Source organism: Hippichthys cyanospilos, chromosome 10, assembly GCF_059441005.1.
Source record: "Hippichthys cyanospilos isolate Australia breed blue-spotted pipefish chromosome 10, RoL_Hcya_1.0, whole genome shotgun sequence".
NCBI classification, from domain to species: domain Eukaryota; kingdom Metazoa; phylum Chordata; class Actinopteri; order Syngnathiformes; family Syngnathidae; genus Hippichthys; species Hippichthys cyanospilos.
In genome coordinates, this window is record NC_142378.1 from 12,498,630 (window position 1) to 12,510,736 (window position 12,107).

Below are 12,107 nucleotides of genomic sequence, written 5' to 3' on the forward strand. Positions count from 1 at the left end.
TTACAAAGAAATAATTTAGTCATCAAATTATTTCGAACCCAATATGAAGCTTTTACAGAAGAAAAATGGCTAAATGAGTATCCGTTTAAAGTCATGATTAGCACTTAAAAAGCATAAGAATTCTGTAACTTTTAACATCTGTTAGATCGTTACAGTGTGGGGGGAGAAAAAAAATCATCCACCTTGACGTCTGTAGTTTCACCTTCGATGTAATTTAAAACACATTAAAATATGATCGACTTCAAAAATCCTGTCTTGTTCCAGCTTTGCTCTCCAGATCAGGAAGTTAAAAAAAAAAAAAGGGGGAGTCTGTCAGTCTGATGCCTCAGGGCCATCCATGGACATTCTTAAATAAGATCAGATGCTTTTCCATTTAAACCAAACAATATGTCCAGTGTGTCATCTATTGTTTGTCAATTTTAAAGTAGCAACGCTCTACTCTTTGTTTTGGGGCAAAATGATTTTGTTTTATCTGCACAATTTTAAAATGAACCCGATGTGCTTCTAATGTTTTCCTAAGAAAGCGTTGTTGCTTCTCCAAACTTTAAAGCGTCCATCTTTAATGTCATTGATTTGCCGCTACCCCAAAAGTGAAAAAGCGTTAATAGGAGATGACATATGGAACAGTTCAGCCCAGTATTTTATTTATTTTTCACATTTAAAAATAGCCTTTTTAATCATAAGCAGACAACTGCTTGTAGCTGCACCGCTGTAAAACATTTTGTATCATGACAACCATAAATAAAAATCTATAAACATTAGCTGAGTAAAAACTCACACAAAATAATATTCATACAAGTTTTACAAAGAAACCAACCCCTTAACACGTTCCGCACAATCCAGTGAGCAAACTTTGTTCAATAAAAATGATATCCGTGCAGTGTCCACTGGACTCAAACCTGATTTTAACAATCAAAAAATTCTAAGATGAACAATGACGACAAGGCAAGGCCTATGTCCTGTGGCTCTTTGCTTTGGCCAGTACGATCAAAAAGCAAAGTGGAAGCATTAATTAAAAAAATAAGGAAATTTTGTTTAGCTCATCCATGAGAATTATGCACAGTAGCGTCTCAATTGAATTTCTCATTCGAACAAGCAGCTCAGATTGTGTCATCACTTTGTTGGCTTTTGCTCAAGGTCATTTTTGGATCTTTCCATCAAAAAATCCCAAGTTCCAAGTCGCTTACTTGCAAGTAGTAGTAAAGGTCTGTTTACTTTAAGGGAGTGCCCTTCAGTTTACTAGAGCTCCATGTTTGGAGAATTTCCACCAGACATTATCTGGCAGACCACATATAGAGTGGTCAGAATGAATTCCCAACTTCAAAAGTTGGGGGGGTATTCATGTCCGGCTGTGGTTTTCCTCATCATCATTACTTCCAACTTAACGCAAAAAAAATGTGTAATCAGCCCATTTGTCCCCTGCTATGCATGAGTCTGATAAACCACATAATCCTCATTTTAAATCAAGGGGCTCCTTAAATTTATGGAAGAAATCAGTAGACAACATAAACCCAGAAATCACTTAACCGAGATATTCAAAGACATCTAGATTGGATTGTTAAAGGTTTTGCTGATAGTGAAGCCCTACATTGCAGCAGGCAGTAGTAAATATATGAGAACAGAGCAGGAACTTCAGCCAATCCTATTTGGTACGCTATAAACTTGAATGGAACAATAGCATCTGATGTCCTTGAAGAAATGTGATTTCTTCTCAAGATAACACAAACAAATGTGCAAGCAGATTAAAAAGAACAGGAGGGGAAAAAAAACATTTGTGACATTTGCATTTGAAAATACAGTAGAAAAACTTGCAGAACACGTGATATTGCTGCATTGAAACGCTCAGTCAATGGCAAATAAAAACAAAGATGGATCACTAGATTTATCGACATCGTAATTGAGCATCATTTTGTCCGTCTCACTTGCCACTTCTGTTGTTTATTGCACAGACCTAACCTGTTTCCTTTAAAACGGGACAATGTGTAAGATTTAGACTGTTTTCCATTGAAACGGACAAAAATAAATTATTGTAAATTTCAAAAACTTGCAAATAATGAGTTCTTACTGACCAACTGTGTGTTTTAAATATTATTGTAGGTCCAGTCTGCCATGTCTGTTCTAGCTACGGACAACGGTAAACGCAGCACCTCCTGCTGTCCGTAATGAAAAACGGTCAAAATCTTATACATTGTCCCTTTACAGATCTATCCAGTTGTGATTGAAGACGGACATTACAGGTCATTTATCCTTTGAGCCCCCCCCCCGACAGAACATTTTGTTCTTTCAATATGTGCAAAGTAGAGACTGTTTCAAAAAAAAAAAAAAAACGTGAAAAAGCAACTTTGGTTCAGGCTGACACTTTGCCTGACAGGACAGAGGATATCACGCACTGCCTGAGAAAGCATTGCTGATCAATAAATATCAACAATCAACATGAACATTTTTCACTTTTTCTTTCCGACTTAATCTTACTTGGATAACGGCGACGGCTTTCCTCAGAAACGACGGAACAAAGAACATCATTGTACTTAGCGGTTGTTGGCATATTTTACAAGGAGGCATTGTTTTGTAAATCGAAATTCCTTTTCTTGTCAAACTAATGATGGCAGATACCATCAGTTGGCGTATCGTGGAAAAAAAGGGAATGAGTGGTCACTGTCGGTTCTGGGGACAAGAACTCGTCTCGCACTTTAGTCGAATCAGTTTGATTGATTTGTGTGTGTTTGTTGCAGTGGGTTAAACACCACCATTTCTTTAGAAGGTTTCCAAAGTGTTTTCTTTCCTCTTCTTTGCAAGACACCAGAAAAATAAATGCCTCCCAACAAAAATATTAAGGCTTTCCACTATGTTTCGTATGTTACCAAAAGTAACTCGACAGACGTTGCGTGTGAGGTCCCGGTTGGAAATGACATCACTCTCGGAAATTGAACGATTCCAAAGCCGTGTTGTGTATGAATCTGAAAAGATCTGGTATGACTGTTGCTGCGTGCCCACTCGCTCAGAGAGTCAGGAGCAAAGCAAGAGAGAGGGAAAACACAGCAAGGCTTGGACACGGAGGAGCATGGGAGAGGTCACGTCACTGGCCCTTTCATGACGACGTCGTCTTGCTCTTCCTGTGTGCAACGCAGTCTCATGAGTGGAGGAGATGCCGCTGGCGTGGCGGCTACACACGCACGCTAATGTCTATGAGAGCGAGCCGGAGCAAGGGGAGCCTTTTTTTTTTTAGACCACATACTGGTGGTTGCTGTTGGAGTTGGAGTTTGTCGTGTAGGTTTGGCGATTGTACTGAAAGTGGTCGGTCAGCACGTTGTTCCAGCTCTGCTGCTGCTGCTGCAGTAGACCAGTGGTTAAAGGCAGGGAACCGTTGGCCTGATGCTTTAGGAACACCGGGTTGTCAAAGGAAATCAGGTCCTGCTTGCTGCTTGGCAGGAGTTTCTTCTCTTGGTTGGCATCATACTTGGCCTGTTGGGGACAGCGTTGAGATGATTACATGAGGCCTGAGTCTGTCTAGCATTTATTCCAAAACAAAATGGTGACATTGCATTTTCATCTGTTTTGTAACCTCACACGGAAACAAGAACCGTGCAAGATTCTTAGTATTTACATTTTATGCTCAGACCAAACACACAAAAAAAAGGAGGGGGGCACAAGACAATTTGTCTTTGATATCTGATTGGTCAGGTTTACATAAAGTGAAGCAAAACGTATGACCAAAAGCATTTGCAAAGTTACCAACTTCTAGAAATTCACTTCCATAAAAATGAGTCTATCAACAATAGATTAGAAAGTGTTTTCTAACCCTTGACTGGTACGGTTTATGTGCTTTGCTTGGCGAGGGGTTGCGGCTTCCAAAACTCAGTACGGTATGTGCTAAGAGAAACTATTCACAAACTGGTTCTGACTTCAGCGGATGTAATGCATGACAGCAATTGCAATTAAAAAACACATCTGTCCTCGTATTAATGCGGATCATGATTCCTGTGAGGTATTTGTGGTTTTTATCCATCCAAATGTGACAACGGAAAAGCTATAGTGTCTTAACTAATGTTTATGAGAAAATGTCCCATAAACATTCATCGAGTCAATTCATCGAGTCAATTTCTCTAAAATTGACCCTCACTAGGGTCACGGGTGTGCTCATGCTTCCTCCAGCTAAATTAGGGTGAACGGTTGCCGGCACACAGCACATAGAGACAAACGGGCACTCACACTTTTTTGTCACATCTAAGGACAATTCCAAGTCATCAAAATAAATTTTAAAATCAAATTGACTCCCTGTGTTATGTACTTTTGATTTGAAGCAAAAATTATAAACACAAAATGTAGTCATGTTTTCGTCAGGCAATGTAATCGCAATCAATTAGTTTTCTGAAAAAGGACGCAATAATGATTTCAAATTGACAATAACGAAAAGCTTAGACTAAAAGCCACCCCAGCAACACAAAAATGTGTCTTTGCAAACTCTCACCCCCAGGAGTGTCAAGTTCTTTCTTATACTTTGCTTCTAGCCACACTACGTCTCCTACAATTCTCTTAACTGTGTGTGATTTTTTTTTTTTTAAGCTCTATGTTGAAGCCTTAACTGTTGACATTTCACACAAATCTGCATATATGTAAATTACGCATATATACGTCCCTACAGAATCAGTCGAACCAGTTTTACCAGTGACAGTTACACAACTTTGCAGCTTGTAGTGCAAAAAGGACGAGCCAGTTAGCTAGCATACGATACAATAGTTATTTCTCATTGGTAAAGTATCAGGCATACAAAAACATGGTGGTCTGTCATGCGGTTCACCTTGTTGTAGAGAAAGACCCCGACAATGGCCGTCATCATGCCCAGCACATTAGTGAAGGTAACGGGGTTGCGCAACATCAACAGCGAGATGCTGATGACCATGATCCTCTTGGTGGCATTTGCCACCGCATAACTGAGCGGGCTGACCAGACTGAGCACACTGAAGGCGATGACGTTCTGAGCAAAGTTGCAGAAGCCGCTGATGAAGAGCAGAACGGCAGTTCTGGTCCATCCTGACATGTCCCACTGCGAGGACAGATTTTAAATGTTCAGAGATTTTTCAAGGTCCGATAATGCGGTCAAAAGCAGTCAGAAAAAAGCAACTACGCACCAGATCGTCATTGACGAGAAAGACGGAAAGGTCAACCAGTACCCAGGTGGGCAGCATGAATATCACGGCATTGAAGCCCAAAATGTTGAGAAGCCGCAGGTGGTGGATGTGTGTGTCACGCAACACCTATAAAAGAATCAAGATCATTTGAAACACCTGCCCGCTGGGTGACAAAGAAAATACTTCATATGTCTGTTTCTAATTTGACAAGTCTTACGTATATTAAGCAGTCTGGTGGAAAATTTTGAGGGGAAACACACACACACGTTCATCTTCCATGCAACGGTGATATCACGAATTCTACAGATGTCAACAATTTCAATGCATACCTTTTTGGAGAAGATATTCTGCAGAGAGAAGCAGAGCGTGGCAGCCAGTGCGCTGATCAGGCCCGAAACGTCAAAGGACAACTCCGTCACTGTTGCCAGCAGCACTCCGCCAATAATGGGGATCAGAGAGATGTACACCTTCCATGCGGACCGCACACAGATCAGACGAGATGCAAATAACAAAACATTTGAGTTAAGAAAACTGCTGAGCAAGTTGAAATTGTAATATGAAGGGGTCGATTTCATTTTCCTAGCAGTGTACTTTTAGGCTGTTGTCCACCTCTAACTTCATAGAAATATGACCAGTTCTCAAGACACTTTACAGTTACGAAAACGCTCAAAAGACAGCACTATTTACTAGGGGTGGGAATCTTTGTCTAACGATTCAATTCTGCCTCAAAGTTCAAAGAATCATCGTACTACTTGAGTCTTCTTTGATAGAATAACAAAGGGAAACATTTATTTCCACGGTTTGCTTTGTAAGGATGAGTTATCAACTAAGAGATGAGAAAAGGCAAGACTGAGTCAAAAACGATCTTTTGCAAAAGAAGGTGCTTAGAAGTTTCACAGTAATACCATATAAGGAATTGTTTATGTCTCTGTGTGTGCATGCGTGCGTGCGTGCCAAAAGGTGTGCAAGTAATGTGTTTTTATATGGTTACATATATACAATTATTGAATCAAAGGAAGATGCCTTTTTCCACAACAACATATAGACAACGGCTACTCTTTGAAGTAAGCTATAAATTGTAATGATTTTATAGTATAAAATATTATGGAACAAAAGTTAAATGCTTATCTATCACTAAAAAAGGTAGCACAAGATACATTGTCATTTCAAAGGAAACTACAGTTCTAAAAATATTATGTGGAAATACTGTTGCCTAAACAAAAAAATATTAATATTTCTCAGTACATTTATGACAAACAACATATGAAAACGAGCAGCTAAACTGACAGTATGCTCAATGCATGAAACGTGCGCACCTGCGAGCATATCGGGAGCATTATCCATCACAGTTATAACATAATATTTTCATTCATTTATATGGATGTGAATAAGACATGTTTCTATATTTAGAGATTGCATACATTGTTTCGTGCTGAACTTTGGGTTGTTTTAATAGCGGACCTTTGCTTTCTATTCTACTTGAATATTTGTTCTTGGTTAGTGCATTGAATACACATTTAAAAGTTCATTTAGAACGGGGATAGTTGCCTGTTAAGACTGAAAGAGTAAGATTAAAGACATGATTGAATGCTATTCCTGGCAGAAATATTTATCACGAAAAAGACACTTTAAATGCGTACACAATCCGCACATCTATGACAGTTCAACTCCAGCAGCGAAGTGAAATGTTGCACTCACGATCGTTGCTTTCGTGTGTCGCACAAGTTTGCAAAAGGCGAAAAGACTGCTTGCTTGCTTTGATGGTGACGTCACTGCACAGCGTGCCTCCGCCGGAAGCCGACAGGAACCATACCGATTTCATTTTAAATATAATATCAATTTACGGACAAACTACATCGATTTAAATCGTAGTAAATGAGAATCCTGATTCTGGTGAGAATTTTTTTTTTTTTTTTGGCACACCTCTACTATTTACTGCTTCCAATTCATTGCTGTGAAGCTGCTTAAAACACACACACACCCACTCACGCACAAGAACTATATTATGAAGAATCTTAACATGCCAGACTCTTAACATAGCAGCTCTTGGAAAAAACATTTACTGGCCTTCTATTACTTTCCTTCTGTCTATCTTTAAATAACTTAAGAACACAATAACCTGCTGTTGCAAGCGTCACGTGACCAAACCCAGAAAAGAGGTGAGTTGTAAAATTTGCAAACTAGGCCTGGAAACGCTGAGGGCAATTTCAGTTGACAACAGGTGGCAGGACATGACAAAATTGCAGCCTCTGAAGATGCAAAATAATCAGCGATTATTTTTTGCCGTTCAACAATGTAGAACCCAAAGGTGCATGGTGGGCAACTATTCAAGTTGACTGGGAGAAAATCGCTTTAACTGGTGGGCAGACAAAGCCTGACGCACCTTTGCAGATGGATAAAAACAATTGGAATTTTATGCTTATTTCTTTTTCCACAAATGCAATATGATTCAGATTATTGTGTTTAGACTAGTGGAGGCACATGGAAAATATTGCAAAGATTTTTTTTTTTTTTTTTAACCTGAATTCTGCTTTAACATTTACAAGACGCCACTACTCTTTATTTTACCAATTCATGGTCTTCGGCTGGTATAGTTTAACAAACAACAGGATTAAGGACTGCGTAAGTGATCGTTTTATTAGACAGTCATTTTACTCATTGCAAATTTTAATTTAATGAAATACTTTTGCAAGCCTCTCAGTCCAGGCAAACTGGACCTGAGGATTAATGTGTCACACACAGCTACAATCCCAGTCTGTGTGAACACTTGAGTGCAAAGTAAACATGACAAGCGGATGTAAAATGCAACAATTCAGTTCTTATTCGTCCACCCTTGCAACAATAAAAAATGTTATACATATGGGAGGAAAGATATGCCTACGAGCAAATATTTAACAAAATATTTCATGTGTATTGTTTTTAAATTGGGTTGCACTGCGCCATCTAAGCAACCGCCACTTCATTTACACAGACACTTCAAAGATTTCCAACGGAAAAGCACACAATTACTTGTGTAACTACAAACACTTCACTTGACCTTTAACCCCCACCCGGAGAAGTTGGATGTCTTGTGGCTAAAATGTAAAATGAGCTAAGGTACACTCAGACACCGTGCCACGTCAACACTCCAGAAACGGTGCAGTTTTAACAGGCCAAGCCCTGTGGGTTGCACTCAGACTACTCACCTTGGTAGTTTGCTTTTCCCTCATGATGACTCTTGACAAGAGCACAACCCATATTGGCATTGTGGCTTTGACTGAAAAGAAAAAAAAAAAAAAAAAAAAAAAAGGATCATTAATACAAAATCATACACAACAGGGATTGGTGAGTACCAATACCATGCAGTGTTAATCTAAGTGAACTGTATCCATGGCAATCCACACACATACACGTGTATGTGTGTATTTGTGTGTGTGTGTGTGTGTGTGTGTGTGTGTGTGTGTGTGTGTGTGTGTGTGCGTGTGTGTGAGTAAAAGTTACGTTCATGTTTTTTGCCTCTTGTGCATTGTCAAATTCTACCAAAATATGTTTATTTGATAACTCAATTTATGTGTGGCTGAGAGAACCCCTTTTCAATTACATCCAAGTCCATCTTCTCATACTGCCAACAAGACACACTTTTTAATAGTATTAATGCAGTATGTGAATATGTTTTAGATCAATGCTGAGAGGGCATTATTGGTGTGATAATACCAAAATCAATGTTTTTTTTTTCACAAAATTTCTGCAAAATTAAAAAGATAATTACATTTCCTGCTCGTATTCTGAAAAGACAGATGAAGATAAGCCACAAATGTTTTTAAAACAATGTGGCTTAATGAGACTAGAACAAGATGTAAAACCATGGAAAAGGATTTCAAATGACAAAGGCAAAAAAAAGTCTGGCTTGATGCAGTTATTGCCAGTAAGGGTTAGGTCTACAGATAATTGCATTTTATTTACTTTAAGCTAATTTAATACTGTCTGTTTGCTCATTTGAAGGCCCTGTGATTGGCTGGCAACCAGTTCAGGGTATACCCTGCCTACTAGCCGGAGACAGCTGAGAAAGGCTGTTTGCCGCTTCTAATAATATGGATGGATGGATGGATGCTCACTGAGTGGCTTCAAACAAAGTGTGCTCTGTCCTGAACATGTAAATAACATTAAAATAAAAGCTGCATCTCTGACCTTTCGTAACCTATTTACCTTTTGATCCATTCATTTATTATCTTACCCAGGAATGCTTAACACCACTTTTTCTTCATACTGATCACCTGTATGAGCACTCAACTAAATATTTTAATAAAGAATCTAGGAAAAGCCAATTTTGTGTCAAACTCTCGAGGGCTGCAATCCTGCATGTTTTCAATTCTTCTTTCTCAAGCAAACCTGATTCAAATGATTACCTCATCAACAAGCTCTGCGGGATCTTGAAAATGTTCTCAATCATTTGAATCTGGTGTGTTTGAAATAGAAGAATCAAAATCATGCAGGATTGCGGCCCTCGAGGACTTGCGTTTGAGACCTATGCCCTAGATATTTCAATTTGGCATTTTCCTTTAAATAAATGGCAATTCTGGGGTTCCAATTTGTAGTTTTTACTACACAATTGTAAAACTACACCAAGAGAGTAGCCAATATGGTACTAATACCTTGATCTATGGTCAGGTCGATATTTATACTTTGCATCAATATTCGCCACTTCTTAACTTAACTGATCTTAAACCCAAACGTTTACAGTGTACAACAAAAACAAAGAAAATGACAGTACTGATGAAATACTTTTGGAGGGGACTGCATATTATCTTTCCTCAGTAATACGTTTGATCAAATAAATGAATCAAAATGGCAGTCATCAGTTATCATTGATGCTTTGTTTTTATGGCTCATTTTTGTTTTGTTAAAGCTTAAGGGACACCTCAGTTTTAACAAAAAAATAAATAAATAAAAAACACAAAATTGGCTTTCTTGATGCATAGTCATCACTGATACGAGTAGAACCTGATTATGGGACATAATATAAAATATTCCAAGACGTGGCATGTAAATAGAGTAATTGATTGATGCTATTAGAAAGGGAAATAGAACAGATGTAAAGAAGATCCGAGGATGGCCATGTTCAGCACACTAGACATGACAATCAGCTACCTCGGGACTCGTGTTACTAGGAGAGAAAAGCCGGCTAATTAATAACTCGCCGGACTGCGTTTTATTTGAACTAGTATCGTCAAATTCACCCACGTTTTCTGCAACGTTTAGATGACTAAAACGTGGCCCACACTATAAACATAGACCCCCCGTTAGCCGAAGGAGCTAACATCAGCTGATGCTATCCAAGCAAAGCGGTCAATGGACACAAAGCACTTCCCCAAGAGTGCACTTCACTTACCAGTGTGCGCGTACGAAACGGGAACCTTCCATATGCTGAAGTGAGCCGACACCGAAGCGAAGTATTTCCCGAAAGCTAAAGGCAGAATGGTCCACCAGTAGTAACTCTTGGGTAAATCTGTTATGGGGACTCTCCATGCCCGCAACAGCGGCGGCAAGAAGACGACAATGGAAAAAATGTGAAAGAGAGACACGGTGACCGGGTAAGGGAATCCATTAAGGATGATCTTGTTGATGACGTTGCCGCCCGAGCTGACCGTGTACCAGCACACGCAGAGAACAACTATCCGGAACCCTTCCCTGACCTGAGCGCGCTCCGCCGCAGCCATCTTCCACAGGGGAGTCAAGTGACGCGTCACCGGCGGCGTGCTTGCAACTCACGCCAAGCGAGGAGGCGGAGATGGGGGTTGGCCGTCCGCCCGAGAGCATGATGGGAAATATAACGTCAATTGCGTCACAGCTGGGGTATTATACCAAGACTGCACGCATGCGCTTGCTGCAAAAGCCGCAGCTGTTTGAAATAGACATGAAAATGGTCAAGAACATGTACACTGTTGTTTTCGAATATGTTGACCAAAAACCAAGGTTTCTTTTTAACTTAAGAGGCAGGTAAAAAAAAATATTTACAATAATATGTTCTGTGCCCATAATCGCCTTCTGATTAATATTGCATTACTGGAAGATGAGTTAAGCAGAAAATTCCACCCGCACGGAGTTGGTATTTTGCAACTCGACTGAAAACGTCCAGTTTTGTTTAGGGAACGACCAATCATGGCTCAGTTTGCAAATGCCACATGGTCAAACTCAGAAAACAGGTGAGCCATAATTGGTCATTATCTGAGCAACTGTGACATCATATTAAGTCGATAGCAAGTGATAAATGGCAGGTCCCTGAGATTAATAAAAGTGTGAATTTTCCTGATAAAATCGTATTCTACAACTGCAATATTAATCACATTGACGTGTTAACACTAATTTGTGCATAGAGCACCCTGTATTATTGGAAAGAAAATATAACATCACTTCCCCATTAAACTGGGGTATAACAATTTTAAAACATTCTGGTAAAACGAGGCATCCATCATTTTTTAATATTGTTTTTCATTATTAGGGTTAGATCAAGCATTAAATAAGCAGGTGATTAAACATTAACACTGCAGGTTGGGAAAAGTACTGTATGTAAATCCCTTAATGAATAAGATCTCCAAGACCTAATTTGAGCCTGGATTTAACCCAAAAAACTTGATATTAACCACTGCTCACAAACAAGTGACGAACAATTGATTTGCACGAATCTAGGAATGGGGTCAATGTATTTTTCAAAGATTTGATGTAATCAAACCATAATTGTTATTTATGAACAGAAAAAAAGTTACCTACTGTTGCTACTCTCCCTTGGAGTGGCCATTCTGTAAAGATGACTCCAGGGCACAGGCTAACACCTCTGTTACACCTCTACAATACATTTTTTAACAACGGGCGCCATAGAAGGCGAGCACAGAGGAAACCGTTTTTGCAACAAGAGTAATGGTCCATAAAGTTTCCCAATCTTGATGCATGTGTGATTGGAAATTACAGGAAACATTTGCTTAATAGTATAAAGGAACAACC

General features: G+C 39.3%; 1 protein-coding gene across 1 annotated transcript; it reads right to left on the reverse strand.

Moving 5' to 3' along the window:
- Nucleotides 1-622: 622 nt before the first annotated feature.
- slc35e1 (solute carrier family 35 member E1) lies at nucleotides 623-10,885 on the reverse strand. The gene is made up of 6 exons (XM_088425939.1): nucleotides 10,498-10,885; nucleotides 8,315-8,385; nucleotides 5,459-5,596; nucleotides 5,130-5,255; nucleotides 4,799-5,044; nucleotides 623-3,462 (listed from the first exon to the last, which is right to left on the reverse strand). Exons 1-6 carry the CDS (start codon nucleotides 10,823-10,825, stop codon nucleotides 3,223-3,225), a joined length of 1,149 nt encoding a protein of 382 aa, XP_088282065.1. The 5' UTR covers nucleotides 10,826-10,885; the 3' UTR covers nucleotides 623-3,222.
- Between the last annotated feature and the right edge of the window lie 1,222 nt (nucleotides 10,886-12,107).

Bases quoted from the DNA above. Each gene is read 5' to 3' on its own strand.
- slc35e1 (XM_088425939.1), bottom strand. From the start codon at position 10,825: ATGGCTGCGGCGGAGCGCGCTCAGGTCAGGGAAGGGTTCCGGATAGTT. The intron at 5,597-8,314 runs GTGAGTAGTCTG...TCCGCATGGAAG, and splicing joins GGGAAAAGCAAACTACCAAG to GTGTACATCTCTCTGATCCC. The intron at 5,256-5,458 runs GTATGCATTGAA...ATTCTTTTATAG, and splicing joins AGAATATCTTCTCCAAAAAG to GTGTTGCGTGACACACACAT.